This window comes from Sturnus vulgaris, chromosome 7 (assembly GCF_052056855.1).
Source record: "Sturnus vulgaris isolate bStuVul1 chromosome 7, bStuVul1.hap1, whole genome shotgun sequence".
Taxonomy (NCBI): Eukaryota; Metazoa; Chordata; class Aves; order Passeriformes; family Sturnidae; genus Sturnus; species Sturnus vulgaris.
Window position 1 is genome coordinate 35,507,222 of NC_142249.1, and position 26,817 is coordinate 35,534,038.

Genomic DNA, 26,817 nt, shown 5'->3' on the forward strand with positions numbered 1-26,817 from the left:
TTCCCGGCAGCCTCCGCCGCTGGGGGAGGGGCCTGGCAGCGGCGCAAGATGGCGGCGGACAGTGAAGTGAGTTGTGCCAGGCTCGTCCCTCTCTCTCCCTGCTCCCCGACTCTCCCCCTCTCTCCCCCTGCTCTCTCCGCTCACCGCCTCTCCCGCTCTCTCCCTGCAGCCCGAGTCGGAGGTGTTCGAGATCACGGACTTCACCACCGCCTCCGAGTGGGAGAGGTAGGTGCTGCCGCGCCCCTCACTCGGCGCGGGGTGAGGCGGGGGCTGCGCCGAGCCCGGCCCGGCCGCTCCTGCCCGGGACAGCCGCACCTCCGGCCGGGAGCACCCGGAGCCGCACCCGGAGCCTTTTCCCCGCTGTTCCGGGAAACAGAACAGGCTCAGGCCGTGGCCGAGGAGCGGCTTAAGACACTCTAGTCGAGCTGTTTCTGAACTTAGTGAAAGGTCCGGTTTAATCCCTGTTTGCAAGGGATTAGAATACCCATTCAGAAGGCTTATGCGTTTTCTGAGTAGCTGTCTGATTGTTAAGAGAGTCGTCTCGTAGCTGAAGCCTTTAAAAGTTAGCAGAACAATGCCGAAAGAAATTTTAGGTGAAGAACGCTCTTGCATTGTGAATGTATCATTTGTTAAATGCTTTTTCCAGTGACAGTGTTCGTGACAGGAGACGAGATTTCGAGTGCTCCGCTCTAAATCTGAATTTAGTGTATAATTTTGCCACAAATGCTTATTCGTTTGTGAACAATGAAACAGGAGTTAAATGCTATGTGCTGCAGTCAAAAGAGGGTCATAGCAGTTGCTAAAAGTAACTATTTTAGCTTAGGAAGACTGTTATGTGTACAAGTAAGCAATTGTTCTGGCTTTATTGTGATACTTGTTGTGGGGTTTGTTTGTTTTTTGCGCTTTTCTAAGGAATTCCATAGTAGAATAACATACTGCCTGCTTTTCGGTGGCTGAACTATAATACAGGTTTAGTGTTCATCAAATATTCATGCGTTTTCTTTTCCTTAATAGATTTATTTCAAAAATAGAAGAAGTATTGAATGACTGGAAACTTATTGGGATTTCTTCAGGCAAACCTCTAGAGAAGGTCAGTTGCTGCTTCTGAATTTTCCTGTAGAATTTGAATTGCTGACTAGTAATACAATAATGCACGCATGTATTTCATCTGTTGCTGTTTTCTTAGGTGTGGCAGATAATGACTTTATTGGGGAATTTCACTTGTAGAAGTGTCAATTTGATAAACAATTCATTAATGGGTCATCTACCAAACAGGCTGTTTCCCTGACAAAGGTGGATCTTCATGTAGGGCTTAGTGATTTTTAAATTTTTTTTATTTTTAATTCTCAGTTTGAATCTGGAAATTACTCTAAATACTTTAAGAATCTTTTTGTCCTGCCTTGTGCCTTTGTCACACCTCATGTACTTATGACTGAGGTTTGCACAGTGCTACTCATGACTCAGTGTGTTTCATAGATGGGAGAGATTTTATTTTGGAGTCTAATTAGAGCCTTTGTGATGATTTCTCGGTCCTGTGAAATGCAGAGGAAATTGCTGAGCTCTTCTGCATAGTAATGCAAATAAACTCAGCTGGTTTGTATGGAATGGCTGCTGTGTTTCCAGAGGAATTTTATTGCTTTTCATTCTAGTCAGGTACGGAGTATTTTGAATAAAACTTATGTTATCTAATGCACCTTAGCTGTCCCTGTATTCTTGCATGTCTTCTTTTCTAACCAGATTTCTCTTCTTAACATCCTTTAAAATAAAAGGATTGTTCAAGTTGCATTGTTTTAGTAGGGGCAGTGATGCTGATTTTCTTAAACATTCCCATGCTATATTTTTGTTAAAAAATGAATTATCCATACAGAAGTTTTGTAAGTTATAGATAAAAATAATCATTTGTTCGTGAAAGTAAATATCAAGGTAATATTTGCATAGAATGGTTTAGATATAAATAAAATCCCAGGTGGGAAACTTCTTTCTGGGCAAAGTTGAGGGTGTCTATCTTCAGATGTGCAGATGCATATGGGAGAATGCAAATCTTTATTGCCATATAGTTCTCAAGACTGCAAGATGGTATTTGGTTTTTGGAATGAACATGATTATTGGCAACATGGATATTTTAACAGACAGCTAACTTTATAATGAAGAACTTTGAGAATTGTTTTTTGAAATTAAATCATGCTGAGCCATTAGGCAGTAGAAAACCATAAATAAACAGTATTAATCATATAGGCAATATACTTTTAAAGACTAATGAACGTTAACCTAAATTTATGAGACAATATCTTCTTTTTTTATATGCAGGGTATATTTACCACAGGAACATGGGAAGAGAAATCAGATGAAATTTCATTTGCAGACTTCAGATTCTCAGTTACCCATCATTATCTTGTCCAAGAACCCAGTGACAAAGATGGGAAAGAAGAGCTGGGAGAAGGTACCTGATAGTTCCCTTCCATAGTTGTAATGATAATGGCAAATGACAGTGTCAGAAAGTAGAGTCCACAGTGTGCTGATCTGCATCTGTGTGGGCTTTTCTGGGGTCTGATGAGTGTGATTTGACATTTCTGCTTTTAGCTTGCTTGGCATTCACACAATGCTAATACAAGGCAGTTGTAAGTGAGCTGGATGGATGTGATGATACATTGATTATGTATTAATTTTTGTCACAGATGCACTTCCTCTGCCAATGCAGGACTTGCTGTGCATGAACAATGACTTTCCTCCTCGAGCCCACTGTCTGGTGAGATGGTATGTGTGCTGCCTCTCATCTCCACTATGCAAATGAGCATAGCAGTTGGAAAATCTGGCACAATCAGCTGTATGTTTGTTTTTTCAATTAAATATTAAAGCTTAGGTAAAATGATTCTGTGCGCTAGACACAAGAAAGGATTGCAAAAAAAGCATGCCATAATGGGCCTATCTTTAATTTGGTTTTCTTCCCCCCAAATGTTTGTCTTAATTTCATATATTAATCAGGCTTTTATATATGTCATATTTAGGTACATTCTTAAAAAGGAAAGCTGCATCACTGTAAGAAACAACAACTATATTCTTAGTAATGCAAAGCTTGAGCACATAGTAGCATTGGTTCTAGAGAGATTGGTTTTATGTATAAACAGTTCCAGTCATTTTTAACATAAACTGGAAAACCTCAGGACTGCTAGACCTGGAAGTCCTCCCAGTCAAACATGTTACAGTGTTGGAATGCTGTTACACTCAGGTAGTTTGTGATTTCAGGATCTGCAGCACTCCATGCCCGCTCAGTTCTTGATTTCTCTAAAAACAAAGAGGTACTTGCATCAAATTAACAGACTTCACAGTCTGTTGGTGACAATTAAGTTCTCCAGGGCACAAGATATTTTTAAAATCGTGTTTAGCTGGCTTGCCAGGGACTAGAAAAGTGCTTTTTTCTCTTTTTCTCTCAAGGTACGGCTTACGTGAGTTTGTGGTTATTGCTCCGGCTGCCAATAACGATGCTGTTGTTAGTGAATCCAAGTGTAACCTCTTGCTGAGTTCCATTTCCATTGCACTGGGCAACACTGGCTGGTAGGTGAAAGCATAAACCTTTTTACATGTTCAGGTAAAACTCCAGCATACTGCATTTGTGGGGAAAAAGTATTCAAATGTTAGCAAAATACATTCAGAGGTATTTTATTTGCAGTGTGATATTGTTAGAGAAGGATTGAAAAAATCCCCATATGTAAAGATTGAATCAATGTTTTGTTTATTTTCATTATTGTTTACAAACCTTAAGGACTCTTAAAAGCTGCTAGAAGTTGTTGGAATAATATGTAATATTATTATATGTTAAGTGATAAATAATACTAGTAAGTGATAAAACATCACTTCTGCAAGAGGATTTCTTCCCTATATGTAGTAACAGTAACTTCTTAATCTTCCTCAAAAATTGTATAGACTGAAAATGAGGTCATGGAGAGGGCTGTGATTATGGCATGGCAATTTGTTCTGCATTCTGTTTAATGACGACATTAACAGTGTTTATCTGTGATTTCCTATGAAGTGTTTCAAAGTGTGTTTCTCTAAGAGAAAATACATTTTAAGGGATGAAATTATGTTGAAATTATGTTGAATATTCAGCTAGTTTTAGAGAGTACAAAACAGCAGGACACTTAAATAAAAAGAAGTATTCTTGTTTTACAGTCAGGTGCCACTGTTTGTGCAAATCCATCACAAGTGGCGCCGGATGTATGTCGGGGAGTGCCAGGGCCCGGGCGTGCGCACGGACTTCGAGATGGTTCATCTGCGCAAGGTGCCCAGCCAGTACACACATTTATCAGGGCTGCTGGACATCTTCAAAACCAAGATTGTAAGTATAAACTGATATATATCATGTATGTTCAACCCCTAGAGTGTTTGAGAGGATTTACTCTTTATGTTGAATTTGTTCTCTGATACTTTGCAGGGCTGCCCTTTGATGCCTCTGCCTCCAGTTAGCATGGCTATTCGGCTTACCTTTGTGCTGCAGGACTGGCAGCAGTATTTCTGGCCACAGCAGCCACCAGGTAGGAGACTTGTGTCCTCAGAGTAACTCATTTTAAGACAACCAGTCAATGCTAAAGAAAATACTTGTGTATCTTGCCATAAGAATTCTAACATTTTCTGCTTTGCTAGGAAAGGCTACAGTCCAGTTCCACTGTGTATGATGGGCAAGCCAGCTTAAAGCTGCTCTCAGGTTGTAGCTCATGGCTGGGACAGGTGTTTTGGGTAGGGCTGTGTCTGGAAATGTGGGTTAGTCAGCATTTAGAAATACAATGATGTTTCTAAAACGGTGGTATCTATGTGGAATGAAAAGGGTGATTGAATCTGAAGAATTCTGCCCTGAATTTTAGGGAAATGTTTAGATTCAGATTCTAGTAGATGCTAGTACTTTGTGGGAGTTTTTGTCAATTGTTTCCATAAAGTACCTTATTTTGATACTTAATTTAAGTGTATTAACAGTGGGAAAAGCAGAAAATATTATATGGACCTCAGTTGAGGTAAAGGTTTGAATTTTTGTTATTGTTGACACAGTACTAAACTTAATGCAAGAGGAATTTCTAAACAGATCTTTTGTTATAGTAGCCTTGCATGAAGGAAAGAAATAATATATAGTCTTAAATTTAAAGTGTATAGAGCAGACTTGGTAAATTTATGCCATAGTGATGCTGTTTAGGAAAAACAGACGTTTTTAGGAAAAACAGTACTCGTTTGGTACTCTCGAACTGATCTCTCATACTGTTGCTTGATGGTGGCACTGTCTTCCTTGAGTATCAAGGATTTGTTTTTAACAGACTTATTTCTGTATAGGTAGTAGCAGAAAATAAAGCTAATTTAAAAAAAATCATAAACTTCTCAAAGGTAAGCAAACCTGTAGGAAAAAGGTAGATATAGTTCCTCCTTAACATCCATTTTATTAGTGATGTGATGTTTTAGGTACAAGGTGAGGGAACAGTTAAAATTCCCAAGTTCTTTTCTTGACTTGGTTGCAGTTTTACATAACAAGCTTGAGGTATTTGGGATACATTTAGAGAGACAGAACTCCTGTGGCCTTGGTTATCTAATTGTTTAGCTTTCCTTTGCTTAAAAAAGTACACTAATCAAAATCCTGTGTTTTAAAGAAGTGCAGTGGGGTTGATAGTGTGCTCTGTAGTTAAAGAATGTATGTTGAACATATGTTTAAAGAGAGTCTTATTAGGGAGAGAAAATCTGTACTGTTTTAAATGATAGTTCTTCTTTGGTTAACCAAGTTTACCTAAAGAACTTGGGAAGTGAATTCCACAGATTTTATCTTTTTATTGTTTCTGCAGACACAAAATCTATTTTCTGTAGTCTCTGCTTTCCTGTAGTTATTCACTACATCAGGATCTCAGGTTTGTCATGGATGAGTTGTATCACTCTGATCATATTTCTTGATTGGAACAGTTGGAATAACTTCCACTCCTTTAGTAGTAGTATTGTGGTTAAGGGAGCCAGTGTCAGTGTGTTGCAGAAACTGGAGATGGACAACATCAGTTTTACTGCTATTGCTACGTGCAGTTGTGGTTTTATGTTCACTGGGAAGAACTAGACCTGTAACTTATATACCATCACTCAGTTAGCTCTTCTCATATAAAACCAAAGCATTTAAATGTCTTTTATCTTCTCTGCAGAAGAAATTATGTAATTAAGTTATCCAGATACTTTATTGGTGCTAATACCTCACTAATTTTGTTTGTAAACAGTTTGCCACATGCAGTTAAAATTGCAGATCAGATGCTGTAACAGCATTATTATAATGGACTTACAATACATTATTATTATTATTATTATTATTATTATTATTATTATTATTATTATTATTACTATTACTCACTTGAATTTTTGTTCAGTGGAGGGTGTCTGGTTTTGATTTATGTATTTGAAGGCTGTAATGTGAGAAGTGCCTGAGGGTGCTGGGAGGCACCTCTAAGTACCTGGGACTGCAGGGAATCCCCAAGATCATTTGATTAAGTTCTCTTTTGATAAAGTTGTCAACTTTTAAAAGTAGTTGTTTTTTCACTCTGCAAAATTGTTCTTCCAGAGTCTTTCTTTTCTGCTTGGAACTGATATCCTGCCCAAATATTTTTATGGCACTTTTGTGTCCGTTCTTGTGCCAACATTGAATCTTCAGGGCTGTCTTTATAGCTATCATCATGGCCTGTATGAAGGAAATAACTTTCCCTCAACATGAATTACATGATTTTTATCTGTCCCTGTGAAGGTCCTGTTTCAAGGTTACTTTCCAGTTTCTGTTGGAAGCAATCACTTTGACTGTATGTTAGGATTGTGTTCTCCTAGCTCAGTCACCTTAACTGCTCAGCTATCCTGCAAATTACAGTCTTTGCAATAAAATGAAGGTGACATGCTGCTTCAAATGCTCCACAGATTCTTTATGGAAAATGTGTTGATTTTTCTCCAGATATAGATGCTCTGGTTGGGGGAGAAGTTGGAGGCCTGGAATTTGGGAAGTTACCGTTTGGTGCCTGTGAAGATCCTATTAGGTAAGAGAAGAGTTCAGAAAACTGTTTTATTGCTTCCTTAATGGAGGACTTAAAGGTGTGTTATTTCAAATCTTAGCTTTGCTTACCTACCACTTAGCATGCCCAAGAGATAATTGTTCAAGTACATCAGAAACATCTGTGAAGGGTAATGGTTTAATAGCAAATAAGACTATTTGTAAAATTGTCTGATGATATTCAGAGCTCAAGCTCATATGGCTTTTATTATAAACTTCTGCAGTACCTCATTTATCTTTGAAATTAGCATCTTGAAATATACCTCGAGATAAACCTTAAAAATGAAGTGGTTTTGGTCAAGGGTTGGACTTGTTCTCATATATGCAGTAGAGAACTTACTGGAGAACAAAATACATAGAGGGAATCAAATATAAACTATCATAAATACCTTTCTAAACATGAACTGTGATGGAGGGAACACTTTCTGCTATCACTGAAAGACTGAAATCTTGTTTTGTTTCAGTGAGCTGCATTTAGCTACTACGTGGCCTCACCTTGCAGAAGGGATAATTGTCGACAACGATGTTTATTCGTAAGTATCTTTTCTGAGTTGCAAATAAAGGTGCTTCTTTTGCTCACCGCTGCATTGTAGTGTCATCTCAAACACTATATGGCTTTGCATGTGAAAAAGAACCCATTTTGAAGAATGCTAATGTCAGCTGATTGTACATCTAATTTGGAAAAACACCTTTTGAAATGCATTTCTGTGCAAAATATCCCCTCAACAGAACATAAACCCCTGGTTTTGAGCATATTCTCATGTTAGACTTGAAAATTTTGTGTATCATGTATTTCCTGGAAAAGATGATAGTGGAGCATGGAAGGTAAAAAGAATTCACTGCTTGATATCCCTTTCCCAAAAACTGTCACCCAGGTTTTCTGCTAAAGAGGAGGAAGTGTTTCCTGTTCATGTCATGCACATACATGAGAACAGGGAGTCTTACCTGCATTTCAGTGTTGCATTTCAGTGTTTGCCATGTTCTCCTATGTAATGTGATGACCTCACTGGTTATGACATGACATTTATTGAGAATCTGATACTCATCTTTCCAATACTTACACTGGCATTTGATTTTCTTTATTTTTTTTTCCTTTTCTTTTTTTCTTTTCCTTTCTAAAATTTTTTTCCCCCAAGTGACCTGGATCCACTTCAAGCACCCCAGTGGTCTGTGAGAGTTAGAAAAGCAGATAACCCTCAGTGTCTATTGGGTAAGACATCAGAATTTCCTGTCCTCTCTTGCAGCTTTTAAACTAAAACTACTAAGTTATGAAGTTAGGGTGGAATTGTTGATTACCTGATGGTCTCTGTTTGCTCATTCCCCTTATTTTTTTGAGTAACAGTATTTTGGGCTTCTTTTTCAAGAATGCAAGCATTGCAAATACATAAGTTCCTGTTGTAGTTTATTCTCTGTCTGTGTATGGTGAAATTCACTGCTGTTCTTATTTCACCACGTTCCAGAGAAAATTTCGGTTTCCTAGAATCTTCCCATTTTAATAAGTGTGTTTTGCATGTATCCATCTCCTTAGTTCAACCAACCTGTCTGACAGAGAGCAGTAATACTTCTGGAGAGCTGTACTCCTCTGTCTGTCCTTACCTTTAAGCTTGTGAGGAAAAGGGCTTCAAAACTTTCCAAGTTTCATCTTGCATTGGGTGAATTAAACTGCCGACAGAGCTGTGCTCTGGAGAGGTGTCCAAGAGCTGCCTGGGTGTGCATTTACCTAAGCTTTAATTATGTGGTTTAAGGTATTTGTGCTTCAGAACAAATTATCAGATGTTCTTTCAGAAGAAAATATAAAAGTTACTGTCCTTGGGGCATAATTTTGAGTGTTGGCTCATTGTTCAGTGACATTTTTGGCTGAGCTTTGTTCCTCTTACAGGTGACTTCCTTACTGAATTCTTCAAGCTTTGCCGTCGGAAGGAGTCAACGGATGAGATACTTGGAAGGTCTGCATTTGATGAGGAAGGAAAAGGTAAAACTGAAATCCAGCTGATTTGTGATCTTTGTATTTAATTGTTTTGTGTCAGTTTACCTTCCCTGTACCCTTACCTTGACTGGTATTGATATCTCTTACACATTCTCTGTAATACTCCTGAGAATTTTCTGGCCAGGACTTTATGGTGAAATTTCTCATGAATTCTAGACAAGTTTAGCTCCCAGAGTCCCAGAGGGACAATTGCCTCTGTTATGCTGGCTGTTTATTTTTACAGGAATATAAAAGCTTAAAATCTGACTAGAATCTACCAGATTTGGTTTATAGGACGCATCAGATTTGTCTGTATAGTTTTATGTATTTTTGCTTTTTCCACTTCTTTCTCCTTTTTGATGTACTCTGTAGTACATGTTCACAGCCAGTTTAAAGAGTCTTTAATCTCTTTGAAAGGCTTTCTCTCATCCTTTCTTAAGGAAAAAAAGAAAAGAAAAGCTTCCCACATTATCTGACCAGCAAGTCAGGCTTTATCCCAACTATATAAATACTGCCATCTTTTTGATGTCTCTGTCCCTTTTTTTGGCTTTTCATGCTGTATGTAGTGAAAATTCCCTTCCTTCCTGCTGCTTGTTCTTCCCTCCAAATGTGGCCTGTATCAATGTATTTTCCTTGGTTATACTTGATCTTAGCTCTGAAGGAGCTTGCTAGTGAGATTAAAAAGGTTTTAGACTGAGGAGGGTGTGTATTACTCATAGTGCTTGACATAGAGTTTCTTTAGCCCTTCTGAGCTTGCCAAGATGGGCTTTTTCAGGCTGCTGCTAATTATTCACTTAAATTTGTCAGCTGTCCTTATAACAATATTAATTCAGGTTACTTTAAGAGATATTCTCAAGTTTACCAGCAGCAGCTCTGAAAAAACCCAGTCTTTTGATTAGAGTTTACCTGACGACTCTAAAACAGAATTGTGCTTACACTATGTGAGGCCAGTGATTAACACAGGATTTATTGAAGATTTATCTAAAGCTTTAGCATATGCTGGAGCAGTCTTTGTTACCTGCAGTGTGTTTATTGGTATGATGTACGAACAAGGTTTAAAAACTGAGTCTCCAGCAGGCTTTTGGGATACTCTGTTGGTAACTCTGCAGTAGCAGTGCTGCTACAGCAGGCACTACCTGCAGCCAGCTCAGTCTAGACTTTATTTGATGAATTGAATCAAGGCAGTCTGTGACTCATTTGTGAGCTCCTTCTGCTGCATTTGCTAAGAGCAGTGAATGTCAGGCATGGAACCTGCCAGCAGAGGCGTAGCTCTGGTTCATAAGGGGTTAAATATCATTGCAAGGTAAATAGGCTGATGAAGACAGGTGAACTTTTGAAGAGATATATTCTGGTGTTTGGGGATTTTGAATTTCGTTCTAATTGCCTCTGTTTTATTTGCTAGAGGTTGCTGATATCACCCATGCGCTGTCGAAGCTCACAGAGCCAGCACCAGTCCCAATCCCCAAACTATCAGTCACAAACATGGTTCACAGCGCCAAGAAAAAGATCCGCAAGCACAGAGGTGTGGATGAGTCTCCTTTGAACAATGATGTGCTCAACACCATTCTCCTGGTGAGTGAGCTGTCCCTGCACAGGGACTCAGAGAGCACACGGACTTCACACACTGATGCTTTTGGTTTAGAGCCCATGGCAGATTTAAAGATATCTGATGTCAGTTCCAATATTTGAATTGCATTTATCAGCTTCTTGGAACAGCCCAAGTTATTACAAGTCTGTGTACTATAAGTGGGCTAAAACTGATCTCTGAACTCTGCTAACAATTTTAATTACAGGGATTGCTGGTATGAAGCCAGCAGTAGCTTTGTGGAGAAAGTGGGAAAGACAGGGAAACCATACTGATGGAAGGTTAATTTTTTTTTTCTTCAAGTTCTTATTTCCTGATGCTGCTGACAAACTTGCAGATGTATTTGAAAGCAGAGCCAGCACTTCAGCAGGAAACAATCCTCCTCCAGAGAATGAAGATTATGTAAGTTTTATTGAATGATACAATTTTGAGTGTGTGTTTATACAGACTTTGCTGTGCTTGCCCTACATCTTATAATACTTAGCTTTTGGAAAGAGTAATTTGCCTTTGTGGAATCTCTAGGTAGAAAAAGTGATGATTTCTATTTCCTTCTAATTACTTTTTTTTCTTCCAAAGACTAGTTTTTAGTATTTTCTAAACTTAAAATGTTGCGTAGCCACTTAACGTTGACAAACAGGAAAGAGATCATCACATGGTTTTGGAAAACAATGCCATTGTTTCTGTATTTCTTCCCTAGAATCTCTTCAGTCATTTTAAGTCTGCTCCATCTGACAGTCTGACATACAAATTAGCTTTATGTCTTTGTATGATAAACTTCTACCATGGAGGAGTCAAAGGAGTGGCACATCTTTGGCAAGAGTTTGTGCTGGAAATGCGTTACAGATGGGAGAACAACTACCTTATTCCAGGGTAAGGCTTGCTGTTGATCCTTGGTCACAGAAAATATTCTTTGTTCCAGGAACTGTGTGGGGTCACTGTGACTTTGAAACATACAGTTTAGGGCAAATGCTATCTCTTTTTATTAACCTACTTCCTTAATGCAAGAAAGGGCAGGGAGTAAGGAAAAGAATCTGTGTCCTGCTTTGAAAACTTCAAGATGGCTGGGAAAGCTCAGCTTAGACATTCACTCTACTGTGTGAATAAGGGTGGGGAAAAAAACTTACTGTGATGTAGTTTTACCTCTCTTCGAAGGGAGCTGTTCCAAGGTCCTGCTGGTGCAATGGCCTTTTCAGGTATCTCAGCCCTTCCAGATTCTGTTTGCTGCAGCAGAGCTTGGGGCAGACCCAACCAAGATGGGGTAGAGCAATAACATACCCTGCTTTTAGGCTTGTGGTAGTTTGGTTGGGGTTTGGGGTTTTTTGTTAATGTGATGGACTGGACATTTAACTAGTATGTATTTTGAAATGGTTACAGTAGCAGATAAAAGAGAAGCTGAAATGTATAGCAGTACTCTACTGTATCATTGCAGTTTTAAAAGTACAGTCAAAGATGTTTAATTCCTGTTTGAAAGAAGTTACTTTTTCAGCTTCCAATTGGAAAACTAACCAGGAAATGCAGAGTGTTTCACACTAGTGTGAGTGATCTCTGAGCTCCTGAAATGACCTCTGGGAAAAACATGTAATTTAAATTGTGGGTGTTTGTCCCTGTTTTAGATTTCTTGTGATTTAAGACCACATGTGTGTGAAAGATTCAACTTCGTAATTCATAATGGTTACACTTCTACGTTTTAGATTAGCTAATGGCTCTCCAGATCTGAGATGTTGTTTACTGCATCAGAAACTTCAGGTAAATATCCCGAATTTAAGAATTATTTTTCTCCTAAGGAAACTGTCAAAATTACAGCAGTTATTAGCTAAATGTGTTGTTTTTGTAGATTTAGTTGTGCTTGTCTTTTGGGTGTGGAATTAATTTATTGAGAAAAATTTTATTATAACAGCAAATTCAGTGGAATCTTTTAGAATTTTAAGAGCTTTTCAGCAGATCTACAAGTTTTTCTGTATGATTGTCTCTATAAGAGAAATAATTGCTGAAAAATTTTTTTTGTTCCTTTGTTAAATTAGATGCTAAATTGTTGCATTGAAAGGAAGAAAGCAAGAGATGAGGGGAAAAGGGGGAGTGTGTCTGATCGTTCACCTGGTGGTGCTTCTGGTGATGGTGCCAAAGGAGGAGACCACTCTGGAGATAACCCAGAAAAAGAATTTGGCAAGTCTTGGGAATCTTGGAGTGACAGTGAAGAGGAGTTTTTTGAATGTCTCAGTGACACAGAAGATCTTAAAGGAAATGGACAGGAAAATGGCAAGAAAGGAGCAAAAGAGTCTGTAAACTTAAAACCAGAAGGTCGTTTGCATCCACATGGAAAACTGATGCTGCTGCATCCAGGAGAGCCTCTCTACGTTCCAATAACACAGGTGAGGGAGCAGGAGCTGAGCCAGATGTGCCATAGAATACACAGAACGTGGCTCATACCTGGGATTATGACAGTGCAAATAGTTTGCAGCTTACAGCCTTGTCTGTTGTTAAAATTGCTGAGTGGTTTTGTTCTAAGACCTTGTTTCTAATCTTTAAAAACTTAATGAGGCTGTTAATCTCACACATTGTTTTATTTAGAGTGAGTGTCTGTACCAGATTTCACTCCAAACAAAATTTTTAAACAATAATTAAACTTCCTTGCCTCCTTAAATTTGGGGTTCTTTTTATTTCCAGTTCTTGAGGCATCTTCCAGCCCCTCCTCACTTTCTTTCCTATAAAATAGGAACTGCTGTGGTCCTTGCATCACTAGAGATTTTTGCCTGACTTTGCACAGTACTGGGTCAGTTTTGCTGCTGTATTTGTTTTTTTATAATTTCTCAGCTCACTTCTTAAAGGCCATAGTCATTAGCTTTGGTGCCATTCTCTAAAGCAGGTTTATCATCAAACAACTAGAAATGTTATCTGTCATTAACAGGCTTTCCTGCAGAGTGACCAGGGATGAAATAGGAAGTGGTGCTGTCACAGAAAGTAGTTTGAAATCAGCCATGCATGAAGAATACAGTAGATTTTGTTCTCCTGAGAGAAATTATTTCTAATTAATGTTACTTTGCTAGGGTGAAACATGAGCAGAGAGTAGTCAGACAAACGTCCTCAATTATGTGCTGACAGTATCAACAGCAAAAATTCTGCATTGCTTTGGGTAGATTTTCATCCATCTCAGCAAAATTGTACCAGTCAAACACTTCCTGGATTTCATTTGGATTTTGGCATTTTAGCAATAAATCCTTATATTGTTACCTCATTCCCAGGTTATTTTCTGTTTAGTTTCTTTGTTGATGTCCTCTTCAGATGCACAACTTGAGGCTGAGCTGTTGAAGCAGTAGAAAGTTGCGATAATTTCCTTTGGGTACAAACGAAGCAGAATGAACTTGTGCTGAGGGGGAGCTTCCTGCTTCTCCTCCCTTGCTCTGGTCTGAGTCCAGGAGAGGCTGTTTGTAACCCCGTGTGTTTGCCTGTGACAGGAGCCAGCCCCCATGACTGAAGACCTGCTGGAGGAGCAGTCGGAGGTGCTGGCCAAGCTGGGGACGTCCGCAGAGGGCGCTCACCTGCGGGCGCGCATGCAGAGCGCCTGCCTGCTCTCAGACATGGAATCCTTCAAGGTAGCACTGCTCGGGCACTTGGGTGAAATTAGATTGCTTTCTTCTTCATGAAGCTGTCCCTCTTGTGTTGGACAGTCCGGAAGGTTGTTGAGTCTTTTTCCTCCACAAAACGGTTTCTAAGTTGAAAAGAAAAACCTATTGGGAAAACTCTTGGCATGTTTCAAAATCTATGAGGATGTGGTCTGGTATGCTGTAACACTCCAGTAAATTTATGTCTGTGGGAAGAGAAAAAGCACATCAAACATACAATTGATCAATTGTGAATTAAAACAGCCGCTCATCAGGTTGGGACTGGACTAACTGTGGTTCTTATCTGAGCTCTGCAGAGGGAGCTAAGAGCACATCCACTGCTGTCATAGGAACTCAACACTAAACAGATTGGAGCTTCTGCAATGAAATAGCCATATATATCTTTTTAATTATTGAGTGTTTAATGGTGAAAGGATATAATGTGCTGTACAGTTAGAATATTCGTAATATAACAGTAATCATCTTATTAACAGTGACTCATGCCATATTAGATATATGTAGAAGTTTTATTTATATGGTGCAAGTAATCTGAAATATCAAAGTAAAAATAGAGAACTATAATTGGAAGCACAAATACAGTCTTCATAGGTACATCAAATAGAAAACTGGGATTGCTTTTACGTTTAGGACCTATAGATGTAGTTAATTGTGGTGATATTGCATCTATGAAAAACGAAGTTATTTTTGTTTGGGGAAGATATATTTTTAAAGTTCCTTTTTAAAAGAGGAAGAAATGGTGAATTTTGTCACTGGAGTGTTAAAAGATGGAAAGTCAGTGCTGAAAGCGTGCTTAGGCAACCCACTGATTCTTTTAGTCTTTAATGGCATAAGCTTAGTGAAAATTCCTATATATTGATTGTGGCAGGTGCCAGGTAGAATCTTAACAGTATAATTTTGAGCTTGCCTGAAGTAACTGATGAATGTATAGTGGGTGATGACGTTGTTGTTGCTGCTTATGTGGGTTTTATCCCTTGCCATTGTCTTGGTTTATGCTTTATTTCCTCTGTCTTACTGTACAGTTTATTGGCTGTGGACAGAAGAATTTCCTGAGTTCTGTCTCTTATTCTGTGCTCTACCCACTAAACCATATTGCCCTCCTACCCAGGCTGTCATGTTTTTGTAGGATTTTTCAGGAACAAATTTTCTGTTCTCTCCCTGCAGGCAGCTAATCCTGGCTGTTGTCTGGAAGATTTTGTGAGGTGGTACTCACCTCGGGACTACATCGAGGAGGAAGTGGTTGATGAGAAGGGGAATAAAGTCATTAGGGGAGAGCTGAGCGCCCGGATGAAGATTCCCAGCAACATGTGGGTGGAGGCCTGGGAAACAGCAAAGCCAGTCCCAGCACGGAGGCAAAAGAGGCTTTTTGATGACACCAGGGAGGCTGAGAAGGTGAAAGCTCTGGGGCTGGTGCCAGTCTGGGCTGTGATGCTCCCTGCAGCCCTTCCTTCCTCCCTCTGCAGCATTTAAACACTGACAGGTCCTTGCACTGTGTCCTCGGAGTTACTGAACTGTTTCGTGCATGGCTTAGGGTTGATTGGAAATTTCTGCTGCTATACAGGAGGGTGTCTGAAGTACCTAAAAGTATGCAATGTTACTTAGGTATTTCTTTAAATTATTAGTAAATAAACCAGATTTTTACCTGCATATGTGTTAGGAACATTTTAGTTTCCTTCTAACCTGTTGAGAGGATTCGTGTAAAACTGCCTCTCAAGTCCTGTCTTATAGTGGTGTTCCATTCCTGTGAATTCATCTTTCCTAGGTAACCTTATCTTTGGAAAGTAGTTTTGATCACTAAAATACTAAATTTTCTAATGTTACAGGTGCTTCATTATCTTGCAGTTCAGAAACCAGCTGACCTCGCAAGGCATCTCCTGCCTTGCATCATCCATGCAGCTGTACTCAAGGTAAAGGAGGAAGGTAAATAATGTTTAATAAATTATTAGGATATTTAAAAGGGAACAGTGATGCAGTCAGTAATTACAACTTTGTTTCTTTCCTTATAATAGAAGCACTAGAAGATATATCTTCAGTGAAGAAGATTATTAAGCAGATAGTATCCCATTCCAGCAAAGTGCTACGTTTTCCCAGTCCAGAGGACAAGAAGTTGGAAGTAAGGCTTTTGTAGTGGATGGGGCTGAAAATCTGATAGACATTTGCACTGTTCATGGCAATGTTAAAAGAACATCTTTTTAATTTTACCTTTTATTAAACTCTTGCAGGAAATCATTGCTCAGATTATGAGTGTGGAAGCCATCATAGCCAGGGCAAGGTCTCTCAAAGCAAAATTTGGGGTAGAGAAATGTGAAAATGAAGAGGAGAAGGAAGATCTACAAAGGTGACTGTTTTTTTGTTTTTTTTTAATTCTTATTTTTCACTGCGTTGTTTTGTTTTTCCTCAGATGCCCTTGTTTGTACTTTGAAAACTTAGGACAATGGTGACAATAAAGAAATACTTAGGAATCATATTTGGGTATCCCTGTCACTAGACGGTCTAGAGATGATGTGTGTGGGTACCTACAGTGCTCCTCCAATTAAGGATCTCTTTGGAGACATTTAGACCAGGTTTTTTTAATAGAATTTGGTTTTATCTTGACTGATTAGTTAGAACTGGGGACTAACATTTTTTTGTGTATATAAAAGGTATATTTGATGAACTCTGTTACTATAGCAGTAAAATTAGGACTAGAAATTTAGTATTTTTTATAAATATTATTGAATGAAATAGCCCCTTCCACAGTTTTCTTGTTCTTGTCTCCTTGCTGATGTGAAACATCACTGAGCAGCTTTTAATGGAAGGTGACAAGGAATGTTCCCTTGCATCACTACCTGCTGTCAGATTATTTACTTGCTGCTCAAGATGACTAATATGTTATAAAACCCAAGTTAACTTCTTGCTGCTGTGCTGGGAGGGAGAGATGACATTTGTGCAGTACATATTGGGAGTTCAGAGATGTGGTGTCCGACCAAAGCAATGTCTCTGTGCTAAAGAAAATTGTCACATTGTGAATACTTCTGCATGGCCAACACCATGGAGGCTTTCCTGTTGATTTTATCCTGCCTTAGGAGCCTGGGTTTCATTCTTAGGTAACTGAGAGGAGAATTTTTTCCTTAAACTTTTAGAATAGAAAACCAAGGGAGTCTGCCAGTTCTCACTCTGAGCAAATGATGCTTGGTGAAGGGCTTGGCACAGGAAACAGCTAGTTTAGATCAGCACACTGGATCTGGCCAAGGATTAACCATTCCCTTTTCCTTTTCAATCGTTGGTTCCTTCAGATTTGTAAACAGTCTCCTGGAGCAGCCAGAAGTGTCAGTTGTTGGTGCAGGAAGAGGACCTGCTGGCAGCATCATTCACAAGCTGTTTGTGAATGCTCAGAGGGTAAGAAAGAGCTCTGGGCCATGCAGACATTTCTGATTTAACCAGAATGAGGCAATGAGTTATCATATGGTGCCAGTGTATTTCGTCTGCATATCTGCATGTATTGTCATAAACGTGCTTGTTTTCTGTGATGTTCAACGTGATTTTGGCAGTAACAGAACCTTGCAGGACCAAAGAAGAGTAAGTGATCTGGGATGTTAAACAGCTGAAGCCAGCTGGGTAGATAGAGGTATCAGTAATGCTTTACGTACTGCAAATGGTAACATCAGTAATGCTATTAAGGCAAGAGAAATTCCTGCCTTATCACAGCAAGGTCAAGTGTTGATTGTTTCACAGGAATGTAGAGAAACAGACATCATGTATTTTAGAAGGAGTAACTTCTTAAACTGAGTCTTATGCTTGGAATACTTGAGATTTCTTCTGTGGAAACCAGCATGCTTAGGAAGCTTCAGTTTCTGCACTCAGTTTACCTATTGCCAGTGTTGCATCTATTTTCTGGAGACCCTTCCCTTCCTGATATTGACATAAATGTTGCCTTTTTCTCTTAAGCAGTCTTTGGAGTAATTAGCCTGAAAGTGTTGATTTCCACACCTCATGGACTGCAGTCAGCCTTCAGTTTGTATCAGAATTACACCTGTTCATAGCATCAGATTTTCTAACTCAAATTTAGGTACAGTAGTAATAACAAGGTAGCAGCCTGAAATCCCATTTGGAAATAATTGCTGGAAAAATGTTGTGATTGGGTGTTAAACACTTCAAAGGGATCAATGCTTTTGTAATAATCTGTATTTTGCAACTCAGCATAAAAAGGACCATTCTGAAAACAGACCATGGCGATTCTGAGGAACGAAAATCAGATTCTTTTATTCTTCCAGTCTCTAGGGAAAATGTGTTTGCAAATCTGAACCTGCCAACCAGCCACCCTTACAGACTCCCCTGAAAAGCCCAAGACTGTGCCTTGTAAGTGATGCACACATATGCACTTGCCTCTTTGAGTGGCAGTGTATTTTCAAATCTGAGTAAGTTTCTACCTTTAGGATGTGTGCAAATTTCTAGGATTTTGTTTTAAAACACAAACACTACTAACTAAAGCAGGGTTACAGGTATTTCCCACTAGTAGCTGGTCAGTGTTAATGAATGTTTCTCAGTGGGACAGGAACCAACATGTTACAAATTCCACTTTGTGCTTAACCTGCCATGAGTTATTTCAGTAGAGAGCTGTTTGGTAAATAGAAGTGAAATGAGTTCCTTGTTCATTACCTTTTGAACCTGGACTCCTCTCTGAGCTGCGTATGATGTGTTCTGTTCTTGAGTTTTCTCAGGAAAATTCTGATAGCCAGTGCATGTTCTTGGAGTGCATGATGTCTCTTAAACCTACAGTTTCCTCCTAACCTCTTGTAAGTCACCTCTGACTTGCCTTTGTTTCTGTCTTTCATCATTGGTTCTTTTCTCATCCCTTTCCAAGCTGACTGAATCTTCTGATGAGGTAACCGACTTTGTCCCTCCTTTCCCTCTCATCTTCTCTGCATAGAGCTGAACCTTCTGGTAGATACAGTGCAGCAGCCAGATTTAGTTTGTCCTGGTGTTCACATGTTGAGCATAAAAGTAATTGTGTTTCCAGAATGGTTTTTCTGCATTCACACTTTATTTTTAGAGCCTAACAATGCATAGTGAAAAGAGAGAGAGAGATTTAATTAAAAAACCAGAAATCTAAAAAAAAACCCTCTCAAAATGAAAAAACCCATCCAAACAAAAAAACATTTCTTCAAGTAAGTATTGATGTTTTCTGATGCTGAAATATGTGGCCATGCCTTTATATTCCTTGTTGCCACCACTGTTTGTTTGTTGATGTTTTTGTGGGGAGGTGGTGATGAACAATTCTGCATTCCCAACACTAGTGCTCCCTGAAGCAATGGAACCTTTTGGACACAGATATTTGGGAAAGAAGCAGGGTAACTGTGTAAAGTGTAGCACAGGGAAGATCCTCTCTTGGTTTCCTCGAGCTGTTCTTGTGGGAACACGTGGCACTTGTCCCTGGTGGGTTCTGTAGCACAGCCTGCAGCGCCAGGTTCCCTGGCTCCTGGGAGAGGACTGGGAGCAGAGGGGCAGCAGCGAGGGACCACGAGGGGCAGCCAGTGGCTTCTGCCACACCTCAGCGATGGTGCCAGTGTGGAGTTGCACATGCTTGAATTAGGAAGGACCCTATAAGGGTATTGGTGGGGATGTGTGTATCCATAGCTATATGTAATTAGAGAATGTTTATTGGGCATGCCAGCCCTTCTTCCAGTATCCAGGCATCAGTGTTGCTGCTGCCTGACTCTGAGGCAATGAGCAGCCATTGGGATTGTGCAATGTGATTTCAGCAGGGCTCTCTGGCCATGAAAAGCCCATCGTGCAGTAGTGTTGGAGCCTGCTTTGGCCTCCTGTAGCTGCAGGGAGCTGAGGTGAGAGCACCCTGTCTGAGAAAGGACCATTTCCTCCAGTCACAACCCCTGCTCCACACTGCCACGACATCAAGAACTTCAGCTTAGGCAAAGCTTCACCATCTACACAAGGGTTCTTCCATCTGGTTACCTTTGCTTTATTTCCTAGCATCCCATTAGTGCTTTGCTCTGTGTACATATAAAGCCTCTAGATGTGTTCCCCATTTCTAACCTTCCTCTGAACAGTTTTCTGAATCCCAGAGTTAGGCAGCAGCCTGGCCTGTCACTGTCGCTGTGCTCTGTCGCAGGTGCCCTCCGTGCCGCCGCTGGAGGAGGAGCTGCGGCGCTCGGGCTCGCAGGAGGAGCGCAGGCAGGGCGTGCAGTCCGACTTCCCCCCGCCCACGGGCCGGGAGGTGATCCTGCGCACCTCGGTGCCCCGGCCCGCCCCCTACTCCAAGGCGCTGCCGCAGCGCATGTACAGCGTGCTGACCCGCGAGGATTTCCGGCTGGCTGGGGCCTTCTCGGCGGACACCACCTTCTTCTGACCGGCCGGGGACTCAGTGCTGGGGCAGGGAGCGCTGCGGAGGGTCTGGGTGCGGCGCTGCTTCCCAAGGACTTGCTTTGGCCGCCGGGAGAGGTGGCTGGAGCAGCTCATCTCCGAGGTTTGGAATGGCTTCAGGAGTGGTTTCAAGCTCTGTCCAAAGGGAGCATATTTTCCTTTCCTTGTATTAGCTTAATTATGGACCTGAATGGGCTGTGTGCAAATATTCCTGTTGAAATTAATGCAGAACGTGCTGCTTTACACTTCAGGATCAGACTTTATCAAGTGACGTTAGTCTACTTAAATTGATATATATAAACATTAAGTAATTTATATTTATTACTAATCATAATCACAGAGCCCAGTATTTTTTTGTTAATCACTGTTTCAAGTGCTTCTGAAATATCCCTACTTTTATTTAAAGTGTACAGTTCATTCTCTAGTTTGTGCTAAACTCTGCTGGTTGTCCAGATCTCATCACTTCTCCTGGACAGAATTAAGTGGACAGTGAGTCTGACTGACAGCCTGCAGTGGGATACTTTATATCCTTCCCTGTGTGCGAGGGCCAAAGCTGATGGAAATGACACCCTAGAGGTGTTTCACTGTGAGCAACTCACTGGTGTTTACCGAGGTTATTTGTCTGCACTCCCTGTCATCGATGGGAGAGGAGGGGACAGCTCTGTCACCTCTGGCCCCTCACCCCACGTGTGCCAATGTTGCTTTACAGTGACTTCTTCATCTGTTTGAATGAGAATCAGCAGAAAATCAGCGTTACTTTACCAATGTACAAACAGCTGCAGTATTGTAGACATTACTCAATAAACATGAACGTACTGTTGGCTCTCAGTATTCCCATGCTTTTCCATGCCCTCCTTGCACACACTGATCCAGGAATGACATTGTGACTACACTGAGTACAGAGTTGAGTTCTGCTGTTAATAGCAGGATCCCTGGTGTTACCCTAAAACTTTGAGGGGACAGGAATCAGAGTCTTTTCCTCACATAAAGTTCTATGAAGTAGAAATACATTTTTTAGGATGAAGAACAGTTAGCAAGGTAAAATCTTGTCACAGACCTTGTTTTCCAGGCAGCTTGTGTGTTTCCTCAGACATGGAGGTAAGTACAATAACGACCTGTAGCTGCTGTTTAACTGTGTGGCTTCTTTAAAATTAATTACACCAGGCAATCCCTGATTCACTGATAAGTAAAATTTAGCTTAAGCTTCTTCCCCAGTACTCTTGACTTCCTCCTCTAATGAAACATTATACTGCAGTGTGGCCTCTTGTAAAGGCTGTAGAAACTTTAAATTCTCTCATAATTGGTTATCAGGCTATTCCTTCCTGGTCATTTAAACTGCTGGAGAGGTGATTCCTTTATCATACAGACACCACAAACATCATTAACACAGCTAAAGGCCTGTTAGTTTGACTGCAGAAAATGGTGCACTCATGAAACTACCTTGTCTTAAACAGTCTTTTTCTCTGTTCAAGAGTTACAACTTTAAGGATTTTTCTCAGAAGGATAACTAAGCTTATTTTAAGTAGCTGTAGTTGAAATTGTAGCCCTGCACTGTCAGATGATGTGTTGTGCACTGCTCTGCTTTATGAACTTACAACTCAGTATTCAAGGGGTAAGGAGAGACAGAGCATTAAAAAAACAGGAAAAAGAACCGTATTTATTTAAAGTAACTGTAAAGCAAGGCAGGTAAGCAGTCCAAAATTACCAGCATCTCTGTAATCTTGTTAAGGAGAATTTGACTGTAGCATTTTCCAGAAACGACCTTTGATGAGATAATTGCTAATATTTAATGTTTCCTATCCTGGGTAACATTTCAATACAAGCTGGTTTAAGTAAAACCAGAATTCAACTGACATCAATTCTAAATGCCAAGTCCTGTAAGTCAGGCCCATGCTAAGAGTCAGCCTTCTGTGGGTGAGCAGCACTAGAGGAGACAAATCCTTGTGCTAGTTTTTGTCATGATCACTGTATTTTTTTGTGTGGCTTTGGTATGTGAACAACAAATAGAATTAAAACTAGGACATCTTCTAGGTCCATGAAGGAACTTCCTTAAATTCGTGCAGACCTAACTATCCTGCAAGAGGAAACCATAATGCTTCAAAATGGCATTAAAGTTACACACAGAAATTCAGCTTTAAACCAGGGCCATAAAAAACATGATGATCAAGTACTTTGGATGTTACAGATGATTTCTTTGGTTTAATTCCTTATTTTCTTCTACCAACAGCACAATACAGCAGTTACTGTTAAATCAGTGCAAGAAGAAAACACTAACTATATTGGTTTCAGTTACAATGTACCTGAATGTACAGTGCATTTTACTTCTTCACCAAAAATTTGGTGATATCACAGCCATACTTTGTAGCTAAAGACCTTCTCTTCAGCTGGCTTCTTTCCTTGGCCTGTTTTGCAGTTCTCTGCAAAAGAGAGAGACAGGTTGGTTCAGTGAGTATTGATACTTTGCAACACATCCAGCAGAAAGCATTAGCCCACAGTCAAACTCCAGTCAATTGCTGCAGTAGACAGCATGATGAAATGCAAATGTTTAAGGCAACGTTTTCACAAATCCAGAAGAAACTGGCACATTGTAATAGTTTAATTCTGCCTTTCCACCTTGGCTGTATGGGAAGGGAGAGGCTGTGAGCACTGGGGTTCTGCAGCAGGAGGGAGCAGGGCTGAGGAGAAGCCTGAGTGCAGTTTCCCCCTGCTATTCCCTGTGAGAGGGCCAGGATTCCTGGCTCCACATACTGACCTCCCTGTGGCAGGCTGTGCACAGGGTCTGAAGGTTCTCCAGGGAGCACTGTCCTCCTCCACTGTACACGGGCTGGATGTGATCCACCTGCCAGAACTGCCCCTCTGCCGGGCTCCTGATCATCTCATTCAGCTGCAGCACACAAAGGACATGGCAGGGGTGAGACACTCCTCAACTCCACGGACATCCTACTGTAGGAACAAGGAAATTCTGGGAAGTAGCTATCTATAGTTTTCATCGCCAGACTTGGCATTTTTTAGTTACTCCCACTGGACGAGCAAGCTGTAAGTAGTTGGCAGCTTTTCACCCAGCCCTGGCTGTACCTGCACGTCCCTACAGAATCAGAGCTCTGACGCCTGTGCCTTTTAGGGTGTTAGAAGACAACGGGATTTAGTTAATTTGATTGTTTTTAACAACATATTTTTTCTTGTTCTGTTGTTGGTGCTAGGTTACCTTTCTATCTTCAATCTAAAAATAGTAAACCTATCCAGGTTAGAAACCCCAGAACCATCACCTGCCCAAGGGGAAGGTGAGACATCCAAGAGCTCTCCAGAAGCTGCTTCCTCTGGCTCCTGGGTGCATCCCTGACGCTGAGATAAAGCTCCTGGGCGTTGTGCTGGCAGCGCTGGCACACACCGTGCTCGATCTGGAACACCTTGGAGCGGAGGTAGCTCTGGCTGGAGCGGATGGAGAAGTCCTCCTGGCAGGCGTGGCAGCAGAATCGCGTGTCCCAGGCGCGGGCCGCGCAGCCGGGCGGGGGCTCAGCTGTTGGCTGCTGGCAGCTGAGACACAGCGGGGTCCCCTGGCTGTCCAAGGCCTGCAGGTACCCTTTGGACAGGGACAGGGAGGAGCCTCTGGTGTCAGTCTGCCCTGGAGGAAGGGCTGAGAGATCATCTCCAGTTTCTGAAAGCAATCTGATGGCAGAGAATAAAGTACAGTTCTAGATAAATGATGTATTCAGCAGTCCAGTTCATGGGGGGTTTATGCACTGTGTATTTCAATTAGATATCTTTTATGTTCTGAAAAACCATTTTAGCTGAAATGATACCTTGCTCAGATTGATCCTTTACTTGGTTTACATTTCCATTTAAACAAAATTTGGCAATACAACAAGGCAGATTTTTCTTCTGCACACCTTACTACACTCAGTTATTAGCTGAAATAATGCTGTATTTATAAAGACATGGTGATTTCTATCGGGCATGTACACATACAAAAGTAAAATGTTTCAGCCCTCTCTTTAACAGAAGTCATAAAGTCAAGGGAAAGATCCTGGTTTCTCAGTACAATCTTCATGTCTGCCTATCAATTTCCTAATCATAACAAAGTAGGATACACAGTGCTTAAGAAAAAATTTTAAAAGGGCAATTCCTGTTTGGAATTTTCACTTCTTTACTCCTATTTTTTAATTCTGAGGCAAAATAGGAGCAATTCTGTGTCCCCAATTTGACATATACTTCACAAGAGGGCTGAGCTAACATTCTTTTCTCTAACTGAATCACATAACTATTCTCTTGTTTTGTTTTAGTCAGAATCAGTTAATTAGCAGCTCTGTCAGCAGAAACAGATGAAATCTAAATTGTTGGAATAAAACAGCTCATTAGCACTACTGCAAGTTTCTTATCTAACTACTGTACTTCAGCAAAGCAGACACTCATAGCAAATAATTTTACTACCATTAAAAAAAAATGTGGCAAAATAATTTAATCATCCAACTGCATTAGTAAACCTACTTTGTGGATGGCTCAGGAGAAGCGCCTTTGTCCAGAGAAGCCCCCATTTCTTTGGAGATGAGGCGAACGCTGCCCCCGCTGCTGCTGGCCTTGGAGAGTGAGGCTGCTGCCACATCCTCCCTGGTCACATACCTGAGACAGTGACAAATCTGTCAGCAAAGGGAGCAAGCTCCCTCCAGGAACATCACTCTGAGCTGCAGCAAGATTGGTACAGCACATTCTCTTCAAACATTCCTCATTTTCTGGATGGGAAATGAAGAAAGTTTGGGAAAACGTGCTTCATATACTTCCATAATAAATATCTTTTTCTAAAAGTGAATTCTAACCAGTGAGCAGGTAACTTGACTTGTGTATAACAATTTAAAAATTACTGCAATTTGATAGCGCCTGAAAATGAAACATGAAAGGCATTTTATTTCAGTTAGGTGAAGTCTCAGTGACACTGGATAATCCAGGAAGCTTTACAAGCTCTGGAGAACTCCTTGCTCTGTTAGCTATGCTTGATCTCCCCACTTTATTTTCATGTGAAACCCTGTAGAACACAAATCCTCTTAGTTAAAAACTTAAAACTGCTTCACAGAAACCACTACTCAGGCAACTTCTTCTGAGGACATCTCTGTACTGAACATCTACCAAACCTTACACCCCACCTTACAAGGCTGCTGTAGGTCCTGGCAGGTTTTCTAACAGATATTTCCTACACTTTATGGAAGGACACAATCAGGCAAGAGGTTAAGAAACCCTTATTACCCTTTGCTTCTTATATTACTGGAATTACAAACTATTTAATTAATTCTTACCTATAAGAAATAGCCAAAATATAGAGTAAAAAATAGAGTCACTCTGAGGAATCTAGCAGTAGGGATTCAGGAGAATAAGAAGGTTTTAGATGGTTTGTAGGACATGTTCTGTGCAGAGCAATGACAACACTGAGGCTAAAAATTTCTGTCAAGGAAGACCAGAAAAAGGAAAGAAAGGGAATCAAAGGTACATTTAGGTTTTAAAAAGGATCAAACACCAGCCCTTTTCAGTGACACTCAGCAAAGAGAGCCACATTTTTGAGAAATGTCATCCACAGAGAACAGTACTGTGTTAGAAAAAAACAACTGGAAAGGGTTAGAGTTGGCTGTGAATTATGAATAAAACTTATCTTATTGATGGCAACTAATGATTTATTTCTGCTTCCAGGTGGGGAAAACAACAAGCTTTGACCTTACTTTTCTATTGTGGCCCTGAGGTCAGGGTTTGTTTTTTTTTTTTTTAAACACCTGGCAAGTTCCAGATGTTGAAACATGCAGTGCAGCAGAGCCAGAGCAGCTGCTGAATGGGGCACAGAGCTGGGTAGGAAAGGAGACACTTCCAGCAGATTCACCAAAATGCCTGGCTGCCTCTATGTCACTCTGTGACAAGCAATCACTGAATGTCCAGTTCAAACTTAGCATCATTCCACTGAAGATCACATTAAATAAATCAAACTTTCTGCAGTAATTAGTAGGAGCAATTAAAACCAAATCCCATGTACCTCTTTGTGCTGCTGCCCACCGACTGCCTTTTAGACAACTCCTCTGCAACATGAATGGGACTACAGAATATCTGACCACTTTTTCTAACAGTCTTCTGTTTCATTGCTGTTAGATGAGTCCATTCTTTCACAAACCTCAGGATCTGTCAGAGAACACAACAGTCAGCAGCAGGACAGGCTTTGCACAGAGCTAATTACAGTGAAACAGTGCCATGGATTAGTGCATTCCACACTGGCTGGAAA

The 26,817-nt window shown here is 40.5% G+C and overlaps 2 protein-coding genes across 8 annotated transcripts in view; one reads left to right on the forward strand and one right to left on the reverse strand.

The window, feature by feature from the left end:
- Positions 1-11: 11 nt before the first annotated feature.
- Positions 12-21,398, forward strand: RAB3GAP1 (RAB3 GTPase activating protein catalytic subunit 1). 3 transcript variants are annotated; one of them, XM_088168374.1, is made up of 25 exons: positions 12-66; positions 170-225; positions 1,015-1,090; positions 2,308-2,440; positions 2,676-2,754; positions 3,433-3,552; positions 4,168-4,333; positions 4,430-4,529; positions 6,944-7,025; positions 7,504-7,572; positions 8,176-8,249; positions 8,919-9,011; positions 10,408-10,577; positions 10,894-10,992; positions 11,288-11,460; positions 12,282-12,336; positions 12,612-12,959; positions 14,043-14,180; positions 15,372-15,599; positions 16,031-16,127; positions 16,217-16,320; positions 16,430-16,545; positions 17,483-17,585; positions 19,051-19,071; positions 20,317-21,398. In XM_088168374.1, the coding sequence occupies exons 1-25, from the start codon at positions 49-51 to the stop codon at positions 20,551-20,553; spliced, it is 2,955 nt and encodes a 984-aa protein (XP_088024500.1). In that variant the 5' UTR covers positions 12-48; the 3' UTR covers positions 20,554-21,398. The 3 variants fall into 3 exon arrangements, with proteins under 3 accessions (XP_088024500.1, XP_014726303.1, XP_088024501.1); XM_014870817.2 differs by lacking the exon at positions 19,051-19,071; XM_088168375.1 differs by lacking the exons at positions 19,051-19,071; positions 20,317-21,398 and adding an exon at positions 18,461-18,639.
- A 1,340-nt stretch (positions 21,399-22,738) lies between these two features.
- The window catches only part of ZRANB3 (zinc finger RANBP2-type containing 3), a 41,129-nt gene continuing 37,050 nt past the window's right edge, over positions 22,739-26,817 (reverse strand). For all 5 annotated transcript variants that reach the window (XM_088168372.1, XM_014870813.2, XM_014870814.2 and 2 more), the window contains 5 exons: positions 26,575-26,717; positions 25,053-25,184; positions 23,834-24,233; positions 23,320-23,451; positions 22,739-22,984 (listed from right to left, as the gene is read on the reverse strand). In XM_088168372.1, the coding sequence (XP_088024498.1) occupies positions 22,886-22,984; positions 23,320-23,451; positions 23,834-24,233; positions 25,053-25,184; positions 26,575-26,717 (906 nt within the window). In that variant the 3' untranslated portion in view covers positions 22,739-22,885. The remainder of the gene's footprint in view (positions 22,985-23,319; positions 23,452-23,833; positions 24,234-25,052; positions 25,185-26,574; positions 26,718-26,817) is intronic.

What these genes read in the sequence shown, in the direction of transcription:
- RAB3GAP1 (XM_088168374.1), top strand. An exon ending in ACATCTTCAAAACCAAGATT is followed by an intron (nt 4,334 to 4,429) that starts GTAAGTATAAAC and finishes GATACTTTGCAG; the next exon opens with GGCTGCCCTTTGATGCCTCT. An exon ending in GCCTGTGAAGATCCTATTAG is followed by an intron (nt 7,026 to 7,503) that starts GTAAGAGAAGAG and finishes GTTTTGTTTCAG; the next exon opens with TGAGCTGCATTTAGCTACTA.